The sequence below is a fragment of the Dendroctonus ponderosae genome, unplaced genomic scaffold (genome assembly GCF_020466585.1).
Source record: "Dendroctonus ponderosae isolate FM_Combo_2020 unplaced genomic scaffold, Dpon_F_20191213v2 Dpon_F_20191213_3, whole genome shotgun sequence".
Classification (NCBI taxonomy): Eukaryota; Metazoa; Arthropoda; class Insecta; order Coleoptera; family Curculionidae; genus Dendroctonus; species Dendroctonus ponderosae.
Window position 1 is genome coordinate 3,274,787 of NW_026018508.1, and position 23,350 is coordinate 3,298,136.

The 23,350-nt window shown below is 33.6% G+C and overlaps 1 protein-coding gene across 2 annotated transcripts in view; it reads right to left on the reverse strand.

The window, feature by feature from the left end:
* The window catches only part of LOC109540338 (transcription factor sox-2), a 41,592-nt gene extending 26,746 nt beyond the window's left edge, over positions 1-14,846 (reverse strand). The window contains exons 1-2 of one of the 2 annotated variants that reach the window (XM_019908686.2): positions 14,576-14,846; positions 5,133-5,374 (exon numbers count right to left, since the gene is read on the reverse strand). In XM_019908686.2, the coding sequence (XP_019764245.1) occupies positions 5,133-5,361 (229 nt within the window). In that variant the 5' untranslated portion in view covers positions 5,362-5,374; positions 14,576-14,846. Of the gene's footprint in view, positions 1-5,132; positions 5,375-8,357; positions 8,490-14,575 lie in introns of those variants that run through there. The other variant, XM_048665066.1, reaches the window with a different exon arrangement.
* Positions 14,847-23,350: the final 8,504 nt, after the last annotated feature.

Here is a 23,350-nt window from a genome sequence, read left to right on the forward strand (position 1 = left end):
ATGCCTTATTTTAATCTTGGTTAGTTTGAGTTAGTCTTGGTTAGTAGCCTTAACTATCATGCACATGCTTGTGTTAGTCAGGTTAGTCTTTATTAGTAGCTGTTGAAAACATGCAAGAATGCATGTCTTATTTTAATCTTGGTTAGTTTGAGTTGGTCTTGGTTAGTAGCCTTAACTATCATGCACATGATTGTGTTAGTCAGGTTAATCTTTATTAGTAGGTGTTGAAAACATGCAAGATTGCATGCCTTATTTTAATCTTGGTTAGTTTSAGTTAGTCWTGGTTAGTWKCCTTAACTATCATGCACATGCTTGTGTTAGTCAGGTTATTCTTTATTAGTAGCTGTTGAAAACATGCAAGAATGCATGCCTTATTATAATATTGGTTAGTTTGAGCTGTCATGCAAATGATGCAATGTTTGTGTCGGTCTGGAGTGAGTAGATTTAAGCGTAGGTTTCCTTTTTAAGGTTTTACATGGTTTTCTAAGTTTTTCATTTTGCCTTAACAACCTAACTTCTTCTGACGTATATTTGGTGACCTATTTTTCTATACGAAACACAAACAAACCAATTATGTAACAAATCTATTTTTTGGCATCGGGCGGAGGGTACCTCACTATTACATGGAAAAAAAAGCAAATATGTACGTTTTTGCAAAATGATGGAACATACTTGTACTCTCACTGCTAATGCTATAATTGCTTCATTGTAGTTTTAACAAAACAAAAAGAATAGAACTAATAACGCTAAACAAGTTCAGAAGTTTAATGAAAGCGAGAACAAATATTATTTGAAGTAGTAATTACAATATTACGGTTGGTCAGGGGTCATAATTTCCTTAATGTTTTCGTTGATTTGCTATAATTTTGCGTAGTGTTATATATTTATAGGGCACTTTATGTTGTATAATTATTAATTGTTATTTTTATATGAAGTCCCCGAACACCGCTGATACGGTTAGTGTCCACTTTGCCACCGGGAAACGCTATTTTATCAATAAAGTTTATTTATTTGTTTAGTTTGTTATTTATAAGCTTGGCTTTTCAATAATAAACCATTTAGCTACACTACTTGTACTATGTATTTCAAAAATACAGCAAAATCAGTTTTCTTATGGAATACTCAGTAATTCTTAAAGAAGCGTTTTCTAGTTTCTCGCTCGAAATTATACCATTCCGGGTCTAGTTGCATAAAAATAAGGGGTCCATTCATTAAAGATTTTAACGCAGTTAAACAGCTTCTTATTGATAACTAGTTACTTGACTAATTAACAGACTGAACCCGTAGGAATAATTCTAAATAAATATAGATCGACTTCCTCCACAGTGAAAAAACTAGCTTAGCTGTAACGAGTAGCCAGTCTACAATATACTTCCAGCATTGTCAGCAAATTATCAGTAGGATGTTAACTACTGTGCAAGAGCAAATGCTTCGTTTTGGGTCATTATTACTGCTTTCCTAAAATATTAGACCTTTTTATTCAGGTAACTAGAAGTCAAATATTTTTGTTTGTCGAAGGGCGCCACATGATAACCCTTTGTTTACTTTTGAGTTCCTATAGACTGGAAGATGATCGATGTAGGTGAAAAATATTTTCAGTTGTTGGTTTTGACCACTTAGCATGAGAAAAATAAGTTTTATAGCAGCGCTTCCGTAAATCGAGAAAAAGTTTTAAAAAAAGCAACAATCAAAAGTTCAATTGTGATATAATTGAAGTTGAACTTTTGTGTTTGAAATAATAGACAACTTAGTTAATCGCAAACATTTCATTTTAGCTATAGGTTTGCAGTTCAAACTGTTCTTTTGTGGAGAACAATCAGATTCAATCGGAACAATGGCCCAAGAGATGTCTCTTTAGGTGGCTTTGTTCATCTTACATTGTCCTCTCTCTTCGCAATAGATACTTCAAGTTACATAATTTCTAAGAGATTGTCTCTTCTGATTGCTTTATTTTACTCCGGCACACAATCACTATTGTGCGGTTGTGAGGCTTTGCTGAGGATGCAAAGTAACGGGGTTTTATTCGTAAAACAATTTCTGATTTTAAATACTGTTAAAGCAGAGAAGAAGTACAGGAAAGAATCTTATTATAGAAAAGTAGTAATAAGTTCGAAATAAATTTACGAGATGTTTTATGATAATTGAGGCAAAACCGATAATTATTAAATTAAACTGCTCTTATTTTATCATGTGAGGGAAAATTGCATCGATAAAAAAACAAATAGCAATGACTATAAGCCTAATAAAAAGTTGTAAAATCATGTCCTGTTGTTTATTTGCACTGATAGGTGAAATAACAGGGTAGTTTAGAATAGTTTTTTCGGAAAATAGTCTTGATTCACACTTGAAAGAAAAGAACTTCGGTAGGTACTAAACAAACTGCAGGAAGTAAAATTATAAAACAAAATACTTAATTGAATTTCACTCTTTGGTCAAAACTTTTCGGATGAACAAAGAAGATCTAAATTCACAATTAATCTTCTTTCCTGCAATGATACCATTTTTGGAAAAACTCAGTTTTAATCTTCCGCAGATGATAAACTAGCTAGAGCAGCTGTAAACTCAGTTAATTTATTGTGTCTGGTCGAAGGTGCCAACTCTAACATATAACAATCAAACCTTAAGAGTTTGTAGATATTTCAATTCCGGCTTATTTGATGTTGAGTACGATTTGAATTTAATTCAACTAAGACACTTTAACCTGTAAAATGTACAAAAATTGCGGAATTTAATTAGATAATTGAATAATATTTGAAACGAGTTTAAAGTGGTCAGTCGTTTCAGGTAAATGCCCTGCATAAAACCTACAAATGTATTATGTCATTTACACTTTGAACCTCACATATTCACGAATAAAATTAAGAAGTTTGCATTTTATTAGTGTTCTCGTGTTCCGTATTTTCATCTGGTGTTCTTCCATGTTGTCGACGTCCTCGCTGATTACATTGAATTCTTTAATTTTTCGATAATTAAACTCATTTTACTTTCGGTTTTAGGTAGGTATGTGTAATTCTCATTATTTTGCTACAGTGATCTATTTTGGTTTTGTTTGAAAGTTTTTTTAGTGTTTTATGTTACTTGCTTGTGACAAGTATTTCCTTTAACTCTTTGTCTGTTAAAATATATTGTTTAATGCCTGGCCAGATAAAATGTTGACATCTCTCAGTTTCTAGAATATTAACTTTCCTTTTACGGACTAAAAAAAATTGAATTTTTTGGTTTAACAAAGCTTACGGTTTATACTTATTCTTTAAGCGACAGATATGTTCGCTTATTAACACTTTTTGTATCTATTTTAACTATGACAATAAACAGTCAATTTGAAATTGCACGTGTTTTTCCGCATTTTTTAAGCGAACGAAATTTTGAACAAATGACACTTATGTAATTTTTTTGATAGTAGTAGCAAAAGCGTACACTCTGTACATTACAATCAATTAACTACAACTCAAACATTATAATCCCAACTACTTAAAATGAAAAAACCGAAATACAGGGTGATAACTGCAGACTCGTATAACTCTTTTCTTTAACCACCCTAAACCTTGTCTCAAAACATACTTTTGATGCGAGGTCAGTGTTTAGCTATGTACGTTATTACGTATACAGGGTGATAACTGCAGACTCGTATAACTCTTTTCTTTAACCACCCTAAACCTTGTCTCAAAACATACTTTTGATGCGAGGTCAGTGTTTAGCTATGTACGTTATTACGTATACAGGGTGATTCAAAATTGGCGTCACTCCTATCGAGGTGTTGTCTGGAGGTGTCTCGGGAGTACAGAAAAAATTGTAAAAAAAATTAATGTTATTAAAAACTCAGATATTTGCAAAAAACTTAGATCAGAAGAATGGCAACAATGTTTTTCAAGGTAATCTGCATAATTAACATTACATAAATACCTGTTCCTTCGTAACTATTAAAAACTCCGGTAGCCATCGATAAACATGAAGCAGAGACAATAACATACGTTAAAGTTAGGATAACCGTGTCGCCTTGAGTGGCAAATGAGTGATATACCTAGATAGGTCACAAGGGCCATCCAAAACCACCTGTTTAAGGTTATGTATCATTGATCACTATTATTGATCAAATAAACTACAATTTTGTTGTTAAAACATAAGTGTCCCCAAGAGCAAGAAGTCCTGCCCGTTTCACTCCAAACTTCTTTGTGTCCCAATCACTTTGAGCTCTGGGCTCATATTTTGAGCAGCTTCTCGTGTTCGGTTAATTCACTGCTGCTTAATTTGAACCCGTGTTCGGAAGATCAGAGATTTAATGTATTCTGGTGTCCTGTGCATATTACATACATGGTAGGAATTTAGGCACGTCCTCGGGGGAGCTATCGGGACAATTAAGTATCCGGTGTATCGAGAAAGTGCAGTTGTTGTGCAATACTTCAAGTACTCCTGGAAGGCTCAGCTGCAATAATCTCCAATACCTGTTCTTCTAGGTCTGGAAACCGAGCACCTTTAGATTGTCCACTATCTGCGTCCATTTCGGGCCACTCGTCTAGTGTATAGCTCTTTGTTGGTGTAAGTTCTTACAGCTTCTGCTATGTTACTGTGACATTTTCCCATAACTAATCGCATATTCGCAAATTCACTGTTGGTTTACATTTTGTGAAAGGAGCTTCAAAATAAGCCAAAGTTTGACAAATGCTTGTTATTAGGCATTGACAAAGGCTGTCTACCTGTAACTATTTGTTAATGACAAAAACATCATCGCCGCCTTGACTTTTCATCAAAAAATTTTAGGAGGTACTTTTTTAATATGAAAAATTTTCGTAATTTGACAAAAAGGTCGTAATTTTTCTTTTAGAATACTAAAGTATTCCAATCAAACGTGGAACATACATACAATAACATACCAATCAAACGTGGAACCTTTTCAAAATAATGCTTAATAACAAAATTGAAATTCGATCTTCAACTGTTAATATCTTCTTAAAATTTTGGAAAAATAAGATGTTCGTATTTTTTTCGTCCATTCTAAGTGAGCCCCTATATAGGGTATCTACCCTTAAAAGGAATGACGCCAATTTTGAATCACCCTGTATAAACTAATGAATGTTGACTAAACACCTATCCTCGATATTTTCCTCGTGAACCAATATTAAATATTGACTCACCTAATCGTTTGGAGATTTCGGAATTATGCATCTTTGGATTGTCCTGTGCAATTTTCCTCCTTTGCAGTCTGGACCACACCATAAAAGCGTTCATTGGACGCTTAATATGGTCCTCCTGTTTTTTAACAGGTTGTGGGGTTTGAAGACTTGGATGCATTCCGATGGCACCGGCTCCCATTGATGCCATTCTGGAGAATCCTTCCGCGGCATTGAAGCCTCCTTCGCACATTTGACTGACCGACCTAAACCAAAAAGTTTAGTTAATAATTTGATTGATCAGACCAGTAGATAAGCAGATATCTAAACAAACGTCCAGTTTTTTTTTAAGTTCCTAAACAGTATTTGATTTATTGTTCGAAAATTGTGGAAATCTTATTAAAACGCATGAATGAAAACTCCCAGAAACTCAATTCAAATTCAATATTGAGAGGTCCAAATGACAAGAGCCTCACACTTATTAAAAAAACGTTATACTACTGAACTGATTACTCATTCTCAAGATATAACTATTCGAAAAACACTTAACAACCAGCTCATTTAAATAATAAAAAAATGTCGACAAGCAAGTAAACAAAGCTCACGGATTTTAAACAATAGTAGAATGGTAATAGAACTCGGTGCAGAATAACCTACGCTTATTAAAGCACACAAGAAAATAAACATAACACCCGTGCAAGTGACAGGGGCTGTGTAAATACGATTTTATGAAAAGCAAACATAACGTCTGTCTTATTCCCAGTTGAGGCTTAACGCCTTTGTGGGTTGCTTATGAATATCAAAAGACTTAAATTTATAAAGAAAACCCATCAAATTTAATTTGGGATTTGCGCGCAGAATAATAGGTAGAAATGGCTATTGGATTTTAAAATATGAATATATTGTATTTGAAGTACGGATTTATAAACCGGAGTAAAATTAAATTAGTGGATTAAAACAGAACAATATTTGAATATAAACCACCGCTAGTGTGGGTGAAATCTGTCAAATAATGAAAATATGTCTGTGAAAAATTCTTAATAGTTCATTTCCCCCAAGACACACGCAACAATTTTTCTCTGGAAAAATATTTATAAAACTATATTAACTGCTTGTGAAGTGTGTTCATGTGAATTTTTGCAACATGTATTTAACAAATCCTATTATTTCAATACACTTAACTGCTACTTTCAAATCAATGCTTATTAGCACGGGCCTCAAGAGCATCAAATCTAATTACTGATCTTGATTGTTACTTAAATCCAGATAAAGTTTTAACCTCTCAAAAACAAATCAAAATTACTTATTACTTTAATACAGTCAGGTAGCTTATTTTTGGTTTGAATTTTCATAGTTTGAAGCAAAATCGTAATTTATGTTTTCGAATGCTTAAGTATTCCAATAGGCTACTAATCAATCATGGGACCATTTCAAAATAATGTTTAATAACAAAGTTGAAATTCTATTTTAAACTGTTAATATCTTCGAAAATTTTTATCACCCTGTATATTTGAATCACCCTGTATATATATATTTAATGGATTACAGTCAAATTCTTACCCACACAATCAATTAGAAACACATTCCGTTTACAAATTTACAGCCTGGGTGTTAAATGTTAAGCGCTGACCAATTTAACCCAGAGCATCTATTTTGACCATTATGTTTCAGTTTCAATGGACCCTCCAGACAACTCCCTTTGGGCTTATGATTCACAAGTTGGTGGTAAGTCTATTGCAAGAGGTAATTAACCAGGTTTCGGAGAATTGTGGGCTTTCTACGCATTGTAAAGTTGTCGAAATTACATTGTTCAACAGCCATAAACCACTTGTGAAAATTTTAAGACCTAAGCGTAGTAATTTACTTCTTCAGTTAGACCACGTTAGCAGTAAAGCATATCATCCGACTTTCTTCCCAATGTCAGCATGTTTTTATATTCTTGTTTCTTGTAGAAATGTAATATGTACGATCTATTATTAAGTTAAGTAAAAGTTAATTAAATTTAAGGTAAAATGGGCTATTTTTTAAATATATTGCTCTCTTTAAGTCCGCTGTAAACGTGATAAACACGACATATTTCTCTCTCTCTTAATAACTGATCAGATTTGCATCATTTGAGTTCAATAAAAATCCGTCTCTTTTATATGCCACTAGTTTTGCATTTTACATTGGCCAGTGTTGATTTTTTCATAACAAATATTTATATATATACTGATAACATATATCAGTAAATAAATACCACAAGCCACTGAAATTGTAGTTTCAGAAGTTTGCTGTTTAAAATTCGGTTTGAATTCGCCATGCAAAAGGGAGTGAAAACAAAGCAAAAAAGGGTAAATCCACTTGCAAACACTAATTTAATTAGACACGGGTTTGAATAAAATTGACAAAAGAACATTGTTCAAAACTTTATACTGATATAAATAGCTTATGAGCGCCAAATATAAAACTATTAAGCAATTAGCAAAAATGCCTGGTGCTCATTGCGTTCTTTCATGTTCACTTACAGCAAATTAATGTTACACATGTAACCAAATATGGGTATTCAAAATGTATTGTAGTTTACCAACGTTACTTATAATAGAAAGCAAAGCATTGTTATATCTACTAACGCCATTAAAATCGTGTTAGCGCTTGTAAATAATATAGGTAGGTATGTGTAATGTAAATACTAAATGTGTAGATCAACTTAAAATTCACACAGTTAAACACATTTTCTTACTGTTTACAATTTTTTTTAAAAACGAACATTTGAGTGTATTTTACTATTAACACACTAACCAACCAAAATTGTTTTGAGCCATGTGGTTAACATTTCTGCTATTTTTCAATTGCAAGATCTCAATAATGATAAGCACATTTTAGACATTGATATTTACTAGTTCGTATAAATTTCATATTGAAACTGATGAACCACTCAAATAAACACACGTTCATAATATTACCGAAATTATATTCTAAATTTTCATTAATACTTTTCTATGGTCAATTGTTGTAGGCCATTTCTCAAATAGCTGCATTAAAAATATATATACATACGTATCAAATAAGACAATTTAAAAACAATGCGACACAGTTCTTTTCTGTTGAATAAAAAGGTAAATCCAGCACGTGTTTTCTGTGACTCATCAAATACACGAATCGAAACAATGAAATATTAAACGTTTACAATTTATATATTCATTAGAGCTTTAATCCCCACTAATTTTCATAGCAAAGATTAATTACTATAAAACGTGATAAACTTACCCATCGTTGAACGAGTTAATGAAATCCACGTCCCAATCGAGCACAAACTGGTCAAGTATGTTTTTCATACTCGCTATATAACTTATAACACACTCTAGTTAATTCTTTATAGCTACGCGCGCGCTTTCTGGAAACTGATACGCACTACTTGATAAGAGCAAAAGCTGTGTGTTCCGTGAATAACAGGTACTCTGTATACGTGAACAAATTAATCGTAGGTTTTAGTGCCAACTATGTCATTTCTCGATGCCAATGTTGTCAATGCTAACCCGAACGGGGTAAATCTACCCCTTTTTCAAAAAATTTGACTCCCTACGTATTTGCTTTCCAGTGTTGCCTATTTATTATTCGTTTGTTCATATTCCTGCTTATTAGTGTCGAGCAGAAAAAAATTGATATTTCGGTAGTTTGGAGTTCCGGTTTATGGTTTATGGTTTTATGGTTTTTGAACTTAGCTTAAAATCGATAACCGTGTATTGAATAGGGGACCTTTTTTTCAATGAAAAATCAAAGACTAAAAATTAATCAACATACAAGATATTGTAAATGTGTCTTTCTTTCTGCTCGCCATTTTCTTATGAACTATTGCCACTGCGAATTATGCGAACACCCTGTATATACAGTGAGTCTGCCTTGCCTATTTTTACCTTTCACCCGACATTCGTTGGAAAAAAACCTATCAACCTTCCAACATATCGCATAAACAGAGACTTGATCCTAATACCAATTATTATAACTGTAATAATAATAACAAAAATGATAATTAAATTCTGTAGTTGAAAAGATTTTGCTTTGATAAAAATTAGCTAAAACATATACTATTAATACGTATGGAAAATTCCAGACAATTATTGTTGTTATAGTAAAATTTAGTTCAATAACTAACTAACGGGCTTCCCCTCAGAGACCCAAATCCACCCCTCTCTTGTGGAAGTCCACTCCAATTTAAAAAAAATTTTGTCAACACTGTCTCCATACAATTGTATCCACATCTCTGACTTTCTCCCTAACACCGTTGCCAATGTTAAAGTAATATATACCGGGTGATTCACTCAAACTTAAATTTTTGCTTCGGGTCATAACGAGTGGTAACCACGTAAAATACATACACACCTCAATAAGAAGTGACAAAAATGTTACTGTTTATTAGGCAACATTTTAAGCCACGATTTGGATATTTAATGCTGCCTATAAACAGTTATATTTCCTAGAAATAGTAGGGAATATTATAGCTTGTAGAATTATTAACCGGTAAAGTCAAATTCGAAATTGTGAACGAAAATCGCACTAAATATTTAACAGGTTCAGGTTTGGTGATTTCACTGGCCATTGAACTTATAACACCATGTCGGCTTGTATGTTAAGAGTGCACGAACTAAAAAGCTGATAAAGCAATATGCAATTACAACTGCTAGGCACACAACAGGGCTAACTGAGGATAATTGTGATTTTTACCTTTATCGTAAGCCAAAATATAATATATATTAGTAAATCTGTTGAACCTAATAAATCAAAATAAAAAGTAACGAAAAAATACACACACAAATGAATACGTCAATTTACAGTAGTTATTTTAGTTCGAATTAATTTTAACCATCCGAAACAGTTAAAGTGAGAACAGAAAAATGTATTAGGTACAAAAAAGTAACGCTGAAAATTAATGAAGTTAAAAAGCAATCCCAAATTTAGTGAAAGCGTCAATTTTAATACTTGTAGCTAATCTTAATTTAATAAAAATATTACTTCGGCTACAATATTGCACCAAAAGCCGCGTGTTTATTCTACTTTGTACGAATGTTCGACATGTACAAGTAACAACATTGGTGTATGGTGCAAGGATGCTCCCTGAACCCGAAGTTAAATGAAAAAGTTTATACTTATAAAAGCCTTGCCGCAAGAGTAGCACACATTTTGATCCGGACGTCAAACGGACTAGGCTTTGCTTATGCTGTTAACGAATCACTACTCATCCAACAACTATTTTCCCGGTATTTCCAATAGTCGAACAAAAGTTGTAAGGCTTTCAAAAAGTCTGAAAGTTCAGCTAAACGATAGAGCAGGGAAATTAGTAAATATTCGAGCGTCTTAATTTTGAAATATACTTGGGATTATTAGTTTACGGTTGATTGTAAATTAATAATTTACTGCTTAATGTAAATAATTATGAGCGTGCAGATTGCATCAAACTGAAGAAACTAGCATTAATTTTGCCAAGATAGGTTGCTATTTGTTACTGAAAATAGAAGATTATCACGACGCTACTACCTTAATTATCAGTTCATTAAAACTGTTACTTGCTTAAACTTACGTCAATGTAAGTTAAGATTCTGGACATTTTAAAAGGAGGTTTATGGAGAATAAAAACTTGCCGATTTCTTTTGGAGTTAGGAGTGTGTCTATGCTAGAATAATTTCATAACTAATATAAATAATAATAATCAAAATAAGAGGATAACGGTTATGTAAAATTTGAAACACTTGGAAGCCTTAATGGGACCACAGATATGGGAAACAAATCATCTTAAAATTCAAAGCATGGTATATCTATAGAAACCAACTAGAATTATACCGTCGGCTCGGCGTTTATCGTCATTTTAAATAAGGAAAATTATCAAAAATATAGGTGTACCAAATCTATGACTTTAGATACTATAAATAATCTTCTTGACTTTTAAGGTTTCCTTCATGTAAAAATGCTGAAATTTTCTTAATTTTGCATCACTTAACTGGGGTCTATTAATCCACCATTACCTGCATTTTAGAAGACATTCATAAGGCTAATTATTTTTAGCAAGAAAGGCTAAGCAAATGAGTTACTAAAAAATAAAGCAACAGACAACTAAATATTAGCTATTCACAGCTATTAGCTTGAACATGTTCGAAATGGAGCGGTTTATTTATGATTTGCCTTCCTTATGGAATTATGGGACTTCAAAGTGATAACTTGCAAAATGTAATCTTAATTTTTACACCATTTATATGATGCTTGAAAATTTTGCCGAACACACAAAACACCCCAAATATTTTTGCGCTGTTGCAAATATATTTTTTGCACAAATTAATTTTATATATAATTTTATAGTAACTTTTATATAAGGCTGATTTCTAATTTGGGTACTTATCTGATAAAGCAGTTCGAAAGAGCCAATTGTGTTTACAAAAGCGGCATTATTTAGTTTAATTATTACAAACACCATTACAATAATTAAACTATTTAATACTAGTGGAAAATTTACAGTAGATAAGGAATAGCAAGGCCAGGGCTCCTACTTTTAATTTTATTCGTTTCATCACAAAATAATTGTTGTATTTGAAAAGCCGTAAAAGCTATCAAAGCAAATAAGCATATCAAACAGATATATTAAAACAACAATATCGTTTTCGTAGGAAAAACTGTCATTAATTGCTTCATTTTATTTCCAAATTAGGGAACCCCGTTAGGTTTTGTAATCATGAAAGCTGACTTTGAATGAAACATGTTCAATGACAGGTACATGTGTTATCATCAGGTCTTCTGTTCGCCCTTCTTGGTTGCAAACAATTTTGGGACCAAGAAGTAAGTAAGACCAAAAGTCCATACGGGTAATACTAGATACTTGGCATTCTCATTGTTACATATGACAAAAAAGCGAAGTGCAAAACACACAAGTAAAGTCGATGAATTGAATAATCAACCGGTTTGCGCTACCGCTGAATTGATATTTAACTTGGACTACAAGAGCTTGTTCTATGCTCTCCTTCAAAAGCCCGCGCAACACTCCGCCTTCCCCTTGTCTTGCGAAAACAACGCGGTAATTTAAACGCAGATTGCGCTGCATTTAGTTCAGCCCCAAACACGATATTTAGTAGCAGTATTTTGTTTATGTATTATATAAATTATAAGAGTGCATTATAAGGTGCATCCAAATAAATCAGAGCGATCTGTTCAACTGTATGCCTGAAGCATGTGACGAACATATAATTGAGAAAAATTACTAATTCCTATCTTTTGGCGATCATGACGGTCAAAACAAGAGTTATTGCTGCAAAATCTCAGATACCAGGTATGTTTAAATGTTTTGCGGTGCTGAGGCAATTGAACGACTTTGAAACAACTTAATTCCTGATTAATTCAAACTTCACCACACAAAGTGATTGGATAAAGTTAGATAAGATTATAATGTAGCGGTGATGAGCCACGAGCAAGCATAAACTTGCTCTCGTTTTCTCCACAAATAAAAAGTGTTCTTATTTGTTAGAAATTTATAAGGCATCGGTGGCTTTCTTAACAATTTATCCCACGAATTAAAACACTGAACAACACTGTGAACAGAACTATCCCCCACGGCTTTACAACGAATTAGATTGTTGATCAACGGTTCATTAATGTTATACGCAAAAAGAGAAACGCGCTCAATCAGTTTGCAGATGAAACCTAAAATAATTTTACCACCAACACAGTCCGCCGGACATTAAATGATGTGATCTCAACTTTTGGCTCACTTTCTTCCATAATCTGACGATCCATGTTGACAGTATTTTTATGAAGACGCAGCAAATAACAATCGACTTCTTTCGTTTATACGACGCTATCGATAATTTTAATAGATAGTTTATTACAGAAATAATAAGCAGCTAAATTCTAATAGAAAATATACACTATTTAATATTTATTCTAAAATTATTACGAGAGGGTAAATGCCGCAGGGACTCTTCTAAAATGTATAATAGTAAACCATCTAGACCCTTTGCAGTTAATCGATTAAAATCGTTTTAAATGACGCGTATATATTGTTTTTTCGAAATTACCACTTTTTAATAGTAACTCTGTCAACAAATTTTTGATTCAAGTAGCTTATTGCGTTCTATCCGTCCGGTATTATAGATATTTTAAAATAAATTTTTCCAAGAAATTCCTTTTCGAATCGTACTGAGGGTTAAACCTTGTCCGGTGGAAATCTGGAAACCGTGCTAAACCGCCGTTCTATCGGGTATCCTTCATACTAAATTCTACTTGGGAGAATAATAGGATTTTTTGTTGTCGTTATTATGTAGAGTAAAGTGGCCGTATGTGGAATACCCCATTTTCGGCAAAACTGATATTACCATATATTTGAAAATAGCCTAGTCAGAAGGCCTTTCTAAAGTGTTTCACCCTTACCAACAACATGGAGCATGGATCATTTCGCGGCAGGTATTTGCCAGTATTGTAACGATCGCTATATTTTTGCATGTGTTTAAATCAACTACATTTCTGACTACATTTATAATAATTTTTGCAAGATGGGTGTATAAGCGTAAAGGTGGGTAGTGAGTGATTGTGAACTTATGTTTAATATTTTGGCTATTTCAGAAAAAGACATGTGAAAGTACACAAATGAACTGTAGAAAACATGAGAATGGCGGTATGGAGAAGAGTAATGGACTATTTGGCGGCTACTAAACACTACAACGACCGCGGTCTACATTATTTCGGTACTGCAAGAATGATAAAGAAATATAAAATATTAAAAAAGAAACTTTGAGAAGAAAACCCGTTTTAACTCATGAACTAGAAACCAAACTGGTAGAGTACATTCTGTTAATGGAGAAACATTTTTTTGGTTTAACAAGACGGAACCTATGCTTTTCAAGTTGCTAGGCAAAATGATACTCGCTGGACACACGAAGAATGTGCAGGTGCCGAAAAACACCCATACATCTGTGATTTTTGTCCTTAGTTATTTTGTTCTAAATTACTTTCTTTATTTTATTATTAATTCTTATGTTCCCCCCATAAACGAGCACTTTTTTAAAAAGGCTTTCATACATTGTTTTCCTTTTATAATAATTATAATTATTTCGGTCTTTAGTTTATAACACTTCACTCTATCTATATTCTACAATGCGTATAATAATGTTAACGTTTTCAAACAGTATTCCACAATCGGCTACTTTACTCTACGAAATTCATCCAATATCCACTGAATATACTGAATAGAAAACTAACAAAAATTGAGAAGAAAATTGAGCGCGTAGAGCAACTTTTCGTATAGAATAGTAGGTACCTGGAAGACACGTTTAAAAATAGTTATTTTTGGGCTCCTTGCGGTGAAGAATTTCGAGGCGCTTGAAGGTTAATACAAGAAATCTCTCTCTCATTCTCGCCTGAGTTGCTTAGGAGCTAATTTTATCCGATTAAAACGAAACTCGACCGACCAAGTAGGTACCTACGCATGCTGAGAACGAAACTGCACATACCTAATGAAGTGGCCGTTCGAGGCCTGCCTTTGTAGATCCAGATCAATGATGATGCTTGTAATTTACACTGTCACTATCAAAACCAAACAGAAAACTGACCGAAAACTCACAAAACGCGCGCGCTCGATTACTTATTAGTTTAAGAACGATAATAAATCATCAGTCATTATAACATTCAGGAATAACTACATGCAGTTCAAAAAATCACAATGCCACAAGGAACTAACAACTGCGTGTAAATCCCAACAACTTGCCGCACTGTGTGTGTAAATTTTAGCCTGCTCAAGGTGAGTTCACAATGAGCATGCGTTCTAACGATTTCAAACTAAGCACCAATGAAGACGATGGGTGGAGCTATAAACATTATATGTACACGTTATGCTTTGCGAGCAGAATGGATCCGCCCCGCGATTCTCATGTTAATTTTTTATCTCTTCTCCTTTTGTACAGGTGTTTTTGTATTGTGTTTGCCTTTGAAAGTTTTTTTCTTGTATTGATTGTGCTTTCCAGGATGGCAGCTTTTCGAGTTGTTCTGGATATTGTTACAGTTTCGGAATTAGCAGGAATTATAATTGCTACTTAGTTAGGTATTTGGACATTGAACAGTAAGCGAGAAAAATTGGAAAAGCGAATACAGTTGAAAGGAAAAATGAAAGAATTCGGAAAATAGATTAAATGGAGCAATTTCCTTTACGTTGGCTACCTGAATATTTCAATTTATTTCATTGCGTATCAAACGCAACTCTTGAAATTATTAGTTAAACGTCGTTCCACCTACACGTTGGAGGCTCTTTAACGTGCTGATTCCACATTTCCACTAGAGCTCTTGCACGAGGATACAGTTACCCCGCAACTATTGCTTAGGATACTCGTTTAACAGAGAGCTTTACGGAACCATACACACAGGGATACTTCTCACAATCAGTTTCGGCAACTAAATTTTGGTCTGCCGTGAATTCCAGTCGCCGGCAACCCAAATCTCCGATGCCTTTCACATTGCGGGATACTCATCGCAGATTTATAGCAAGACAGTAAATTATAGAGACGAGTAGGATTCGTATGGTGCGGATCATTGATACGAATCCTTCCAGTGAGTCGAATGGTACGAATCCCTAAAAAAAGAGATTCGTACATTTTGTATCGGCTTATCGCTTTCCAGTACCACTAGGTACTATCTCGATCTCGGGCTGATGCCATTGCGTGATAGAAAATAAGAAGACGGAAACCGTGTTTTCTGAAATAATCGAGATAAACTGAATTTTTTTTTCAATTAAATTAAAAATATATTTATTATGCAGTATTACAAAATAGTAATAATATTTATTATTGTATGTTAAATATGAAACATTACAAAATAGATAGCTAAATATTAATTGTTTGGTGTTACAAAATAAAATAATACTCAACAGATAAGATATAACTAAAAAGAAACTTTTGAAAAATAATAAAAAGTACAAACATAATTAAACTGGCACAGGTTTTGCATTAAAATTGATGAATAACAATTGTGACACTTTATTTTGAACTTAATTTTTGACCGTTTTTTATCAATTGTTAGACCTCCTTTAGAGAATATCCGCTCTGCTGGCTCGGAAGTTGCTACAATGTCCAATCTTTCGTTCATTCACTTACTCATTTTCATCATAAATGGAATAAACGTGGACATGTGATTGTCTTTCGTACCACCACGTTAGTTTTAGTATCATGAGTACCGGTGCCGGTGGGTCAATTGCATCGATACGAAATGAACGAATCTTTTCTTGATACGAATCTGTGTGGTACGAATCACTAAAAAGATTCGAATCGCACACCTCTAGTAAAGTAGTATCGGGGTTCTCATAAGTAGTTAGTCCATATACGAACAGGTCCGTAAAGGCCCATAGGAAATCGGGCCCCGGAAGTCGTAAAATTGCCGGCGACTGAAATTCACGGCAGACCGAAACTGATTGTGAGAAGTATCCCTGTGTATATCGCTCCATAAGACTCTATGTTAAACGAGTATCCAAAGTAATAGTTGTCGGGTAACTGTATCCCCGTGTAAAAAGCATCCAGCGACTAGCGCTTAGGAAATTTTTTAGGATATCTCTAGGAAACCTCTAGTAATTTTTGTTTCTTAAATATGTATGCATATTTAAATATGTATGCTTTGCGGATACCCACTTAATGATTTTGAGTAGACATCATTGTACTTGTACAGTTTCTATTTGCGTACGCTCAGACAGGCACATTCACATATAAAGCGCGAATAAAGACAAACGCTGAGAACTAGAAAAATAATCAAATTCATAACTTTCGTATTATGCGTGAGACCTACTAATTACGGACGCCTTAATGGTTAACTTGATGTGTTCATGAGGTGCATGAGGCGTAGGTAGCGATGAAAAATTCACCTGATTCGTTTTTCTTCCACTTAGGCTCTTTAACAAATTTTCAACAAATTTTAAGTTGCAAATTCAGAAAAGACCGTAACTTTATTAAAGGAAGGAAATCGCGCAATGACTGTAAAACTCGATATAAAATACCCAATTTGTTGAATCGTTGAATGAGAATTTGAAGATTCCATTAAGATATAAAAACCGATGAAAGAAAGGGTTTTCAACACATCACTAAGTGTGCCCTTACTTCAATTAGAAACTTTTGTTTCATTTTTTATACAAGTTTATTGCTCTTCGAAAAACTAAACCAAATTACACATTTTATGGAAACCATCCATCCATTTGGGATTTATGTTAGCAAAAGATAGATATTGCGGGCATGCCATAAAGGGTGAAAGCAAACATTTTGATATTTTTAAGGCCATAAAAATTACTAAGTTGCATAATAATATTTGAGACAAAATTGGTTCATGGGAGTTCTCCCTACTATCCAACATTCTAAAATTCAGATATGAGGCAACTAATTTTGGTTAAAGGCAAATGCCTGTTTCTAGTGCTTAATGTATTTGTTTCAAATCAAGTTTTTGAGGATCCTAAAGTAACATTTCTTGGAAATAGTAAGTCGTTACACTTGATTATTAAAGTGAAATAATATATGAAAATAATTTTTGTTTATAGTAAATGTGGTACATTTCAAACCATACCCTCCAATATTATATAGGTAAGTAGGTACTTGAGTAAGTCAGTAAACTTGAGTATTTATTACTTGCTTTAACACTGTTTAATCAAATGTACTTATAACATCTATAATTTTGTCTTCTTTATGTAATCTCTACCTGGTTCAGGCTGGTGCAAACTTTTATTTGGATATTTCACATTTGCGGTCAACGAAAATCACGTATTTTATTAATAACTGATATGACTGCCTCTTTTATATAAAGAAACAATCCCCGATATGAACGTAATATAGAAACTGTCACCTACAGCCGAGGGGCTCAAGCTGTAAGACAAAATCTTAATTAGAAAATTAAATTTATTTTGAAATAAAACATAGCATGTTGATAGCGATTGTGCCATGTTTCAAAGGGTATCTTATGGAGATTTGTTCTATGGCATACACTTCCTTATATCCTACCCTCTCGAAAAAAAACTGCTCGATAGAAGACTGTTCCTAAATTACGATTTGAAATAGAGTTTTTCATCGACGAACTCTGATTTCTTTGCTCGATAGTTTAATACTATTGCAATATTTTTGCTTAACTAACTTAACGCTTACCGTATTTCCACTGCTTTCATGCATCTACTGCGAGAACTGCTCTGGCCTGCGAAAGTTTCTTTGGAGTTTGTTCATTTTCTGGTCCTTGTGTCTGTGCGTTTTTGTTTTGCCGGAACCACTGCTGTTGTCTGAGGTTATTTGAGTATCTCTTCCAGCTCGCTAATGTTAGGCTTATTGTTAGTTATTGATCTTTTTCTCTGCATCTCACATCGTCCACTGTCTGGATGCATTGATCTGATTTCTTGCAATTCTGGATAGGTTCAATGTTAGGGCAAGTGCAAATCTTTCCTTAATATGATCATTTGGAACGTTTCTCCGTCCATGGTGCTCAATTGCCTTCGCTGTATCCCCTTGAGGACTGTATGAATTTTATTTTTCTCGATATGTGTATAATATGGCCGCTCCATATTCCGTAGAAGACAAGTTGCTTTTCTGAAATCACTGTGAGTTTGAGGAAACATGAAAATTCTTGACCTAGTGGTATCGCTTTGGAGGCTTCATTACCTTCCTCAGCCACCGATAGGTCCAATTGTTTCCATTATGTCTGCGCTTTGATAGTGGCAAAATTATTAGGGGATATATTGATTTGAGTCAAGTTCGAATCGAGCTTTTAGATGAGTACCGAAATATAATTTTAATTAGATTCAAATACAAAACGTGTATGTTATAAATTTGAAATAAAAAGTTCTAAGTTTTAACGGTTCGGTTCATGCATATGCACGTGTCGCAATTCGTTTACTATGAGGACTGGGGCAGTTTTTCTATATAAGAGTAGTCTATTTGTTAAATCCGCCGATTTACTAATTTAATTAAGAGGGCTTGATAAATAATTCGAAAATTTAATATCTCTAGTTAGACTTTTAAACCTATTCAAATTTTGAGCTAATATATTACCGTTAAACAATACAACAATACTGATCTAGTTCCAAGACAATAGCGAAGTAACGAAACTGAGTTATGATATTACTTAGAGTTAACAATATTTGTAGGGCAAATTATACTTTATTATACAATCTATGTAAATGCGCAATATATAAGTTTTTGTTAACCGCAAGAAATTATCATGGAGGCGTTATGTATTGGCAAATATAGCTGTCCGACCAATATAATAAATGAACAAGTTGAAATGCTTCAAATAATTAATATGTTTAACCCTTCGTCACTTGAAATTCGAAAGATATTATTAATATCAATAGGAATCAATGATGCATATTTAATTCATGTCTTGCGCCGCCAATAAATTTGAGTATAATTTAATATTTCACATCAATTTGTCAACATTATCACTACATTGTGCTTCTATTATCTTCAGACCGGCTAATCCTCAACACACCCCATCTTATCCATCGCTTAATTCATTCATATTATTCATTCAAATACATATATCAGACAGAAGAAATAAATCACGTACCAAATAGGCCACAAGAGCATAGCGTTTAAAAAACAAGCAAAGAATGAGAGTAATAAAACTTCGATAATCCCGAGCACTTCGTCAAACGTACGGGAATGAGAGGGTGCTGCTTTTGTATATTAGCATATTACAGAACATATTTTATAATTATTACCACACATAATGGCTATTATAATGGTAATTTTACTACTGGCTGAATATGAGTGCATGTTATACCCCTTAAAGCGAAATAGAGTGTGGAAGCTAGACTAAAGCTATGAATGTACTTGAATAGTTTTTGTTTGGGTATGGGATCAGGATTATTTATTTATCACTTAAAAACCTAAATTATTCGAGTATCAAGAATATTAGAAGAATTTAAAATATGTCAACCAGTAAAGTAATTAAATGATAATTATTCGCATAACAATTAGTTACTTTTGAAGTCTGTTCACAAATTTTCAAAGCAGCCTTATGCCTTGAACACACAAATATCTTCAACTGCTGCTCACTAAGCTTTGTTATTCTATTCGGTTCCGCTAGGAAGATTAAAGAACCAATTCTCTGTATATTTATTTTCGCAAAACGAAATTGTCCAATATGTGGAAAATCCTATTAAACATCCTTTTAAACCAGGACGATAAAAAATACAAATATCCGCATATCGATACCAACAGATTATTGATTCGAGATATTCTTTCGATATGGCACATCAAAGGACTCTCAAGGTTTTCGGGATTAGGTCGCTATTATTGCTGGATCTGATAAGCGAATTTAAAGATCAAGGGCTCTTTCATTGTGGTGGAGCTTCATGAAAAAAATGTCACATGTTGATTCTTTTGCTTGCTACGTGTAGTATTTCCTGATTCCCCAACTGGATTAGAAAATTGACCCATGTCTCGATCCTATCGGTTGATAAAACAGATGCACAATCGTGCTTTTATTTCGATTCCGCTAGTTTATTGATGTCGAGCGATAAAGGGGACTGGCAATATCGTAGAGCTCGATTTGAGAGCACAACGGTTTATTTTATCGATTGAAGAATGATCTGAAATGATAGAAGGGATATGAAAATGTCTATAATAGGTACACTGCAATAATAAAGGTACTTTCTTTTAACCTGTCCTCACTACGAATACGTTAGTAGTTTGCCGATTCAGACTACACATTAAATAAATATGTTTCAGAAAAAGAAAAGGTACATTGTTTTAGACAAAAAATAATTTCTTTAAAAATTCTTTTAAATTTGTAAATTAGTAAGACGTTTTGGTTTCGGCGCACGTGAGCTGTGTTAAACTCTGGATACCGATAAGCAAATGCTATTTAAACATAAGTCTTTTCTTTAAACGCATTAAAGGAGTTGCATATGAATTTCGGGATATGTATATTCTCTTGGAAAGTTTGCAGGTATTAATTGCAGCGTTCAGCAATAAGCCGAAACTAATTTCTATTAGGATTGGCATCAACATTAATATTTATTTTCATATAGCACGCAGTTTAAACGAGAGATTGCGGTAAACGTTAACCATTAAAACATATACTTAACTGAATTTAAAAAGCGAAAAGGTATTACAATTGTATTCACTTTGCTTAGGCAAACTAGAGATCTTGAGTAGTACTTAATTTAAAATATTGAACTGTTATATCCAAAACTAAGTAGAGTGAGCAATGTCCCTCAGGTATAGTAAGTCCGCAAATCATTTTTACCCATTTATGAGCACAAACCTGCGCATTGGTATTCGAAATCCGCATACTTGCAATTTAACACGTTCTGGACACTGTGGTTACGAAACGATTTATTTTGAAGTCATTTAGAATAAATCGATGATTCTTTTAATGCGTTTAAAAGTTCAAATTTGATGAAAATTAAAGCCTAGACAGGAAAATTGCTCTGTTAGTTGACGGAACATTTAAGTCCAATAGGACTGGAATAGAATACTGCTACAATTAGACAGAAAAGATAGATAGCATGTCTGGATGGAAGGTTGCTTTCAAAAAGCGCATTTTAATTTACGTATACTGCACATTCTACTTTGGAGTATCGGTTTATAGAGCCATCGTTATACGCATTTCAAATGTACCCACTTATATATCGAAATATTTGTAATTTGAAATGTTTAAATTATTCTTAAGCGGTTACATATTTTATAACGTACGTACTGTTAATAAAGTCGTAGTAGATGTAAGCCATTATTTACATTATTTATGTTTTTTTAATTTTTTTTATTTACCCAGTATATTTACATATTATATTATTTATGTTTTTTTAATTTTTTTTATTTACCCAGTATATTTACAATCTGTCTACAAACAATAAGTACATTTTATGTCAATATTTCACATAGAGAATAACATATTTAGGTGTACGCCCAGTGGCATATACGTTTACAACCTTAATTCAGAATTACTTATGTGCAGGGTATGTTAGTTAGTCTGCATACTAAGATGCATTACTATCTAAATATGTTAATTTAATTTGGAGGTTTAAATCGTTTTAGTCTTCGTATTTCAGGTTGGCGTTTCATCAAGTTAGTTGTCAGTTGGTTTGGATGTGCACTAATCCTGTCTTTGTATTTGGCACTAAATGGTTGGGATCTTAGGATCTTTTTGTATAATCTCATTTGGCACAAACCATGGTAGATTCATCATATTTCTTAGCATATTTGCTTGTAATCTCTCCAGGATTACTATATTTGAGTTGGATGCTGCACCCCACAGTTGAATTCCATAAGTCCAGACAAGTTTAATTATTGTTTTAGAGACAAGTAGTTTATTTTCTAGTGAAAATTTTGATCCTTTTCCTATCAGCCAGTACATTTTCTGATATTGTAGGTTGAGTTTCTTCCTTTTACTCCATATGTGAGTTTTCCATGTCAGTCTGCGTTCCAAGTGCATACCAAGATACTTCACGGTTTCTATTTGTGGAACCTGTATGCTATTCATGGTTACAGGAGGACATGTTCCATTTCGCAGTGGGAATGTCAGATGCGCAGACTTTGACTCGTTTGCCTTTATTCTCTATGTCTTTAGCCAGTTTTCAATTTTTGTCGGGTTTATTTGTAGTAGTTCTGAAGCCATTATATGATTTCTATGTGATCTCATGATACCAGTGTCATCCACAAATGTCGCTGTGGTATTTTGCTCCATTGTTGGCAGATCTGAGGTGTACAGGAGAAATAGAATCGGCCCCAAAACACTACCTTGAGGCACTCGGCACTGCTGCCTCTACTGGACATGTTCCTGTGTCCTACTCATCTTGAGATTTTACGAGGAAGTGTCTATTGTTAATGTAGGTTTTGATTAGTTGGAATAAGTCGTAACGAAACATCTTTTTTATTTTATACAGCAATCCAGGATGCCAGACGTATCAAAAACCTGCGATATATCCAAGAATACTGCAGAACAAATTTTTTTCTCTTCAAAAGCTTGACTAATTTTTTTGACTGTTCTATGGACCTGCTCTATAGTCGACTGCTTTTCTCTAAACCCACATTCATGATGAGGTATAAGCTGGTTTGTTTCAATAATTTCCTTCAGCCGCTTCACTATTAGTATTTCGAGTACCTTTGATATTACCGAAACTAAGTTTATCGGTTTATAAGAAGTGACTTTTTCTGGGTTTTTCCTGGTTTTGGTATCGTGCGCACTTGTGCCACCTTCCATTGGAGAGGGAAAGTAACTGAGTCGTAGTATAGCGTTCAACAGAATTGTAATTAGCCTAACTGTTTTGATGG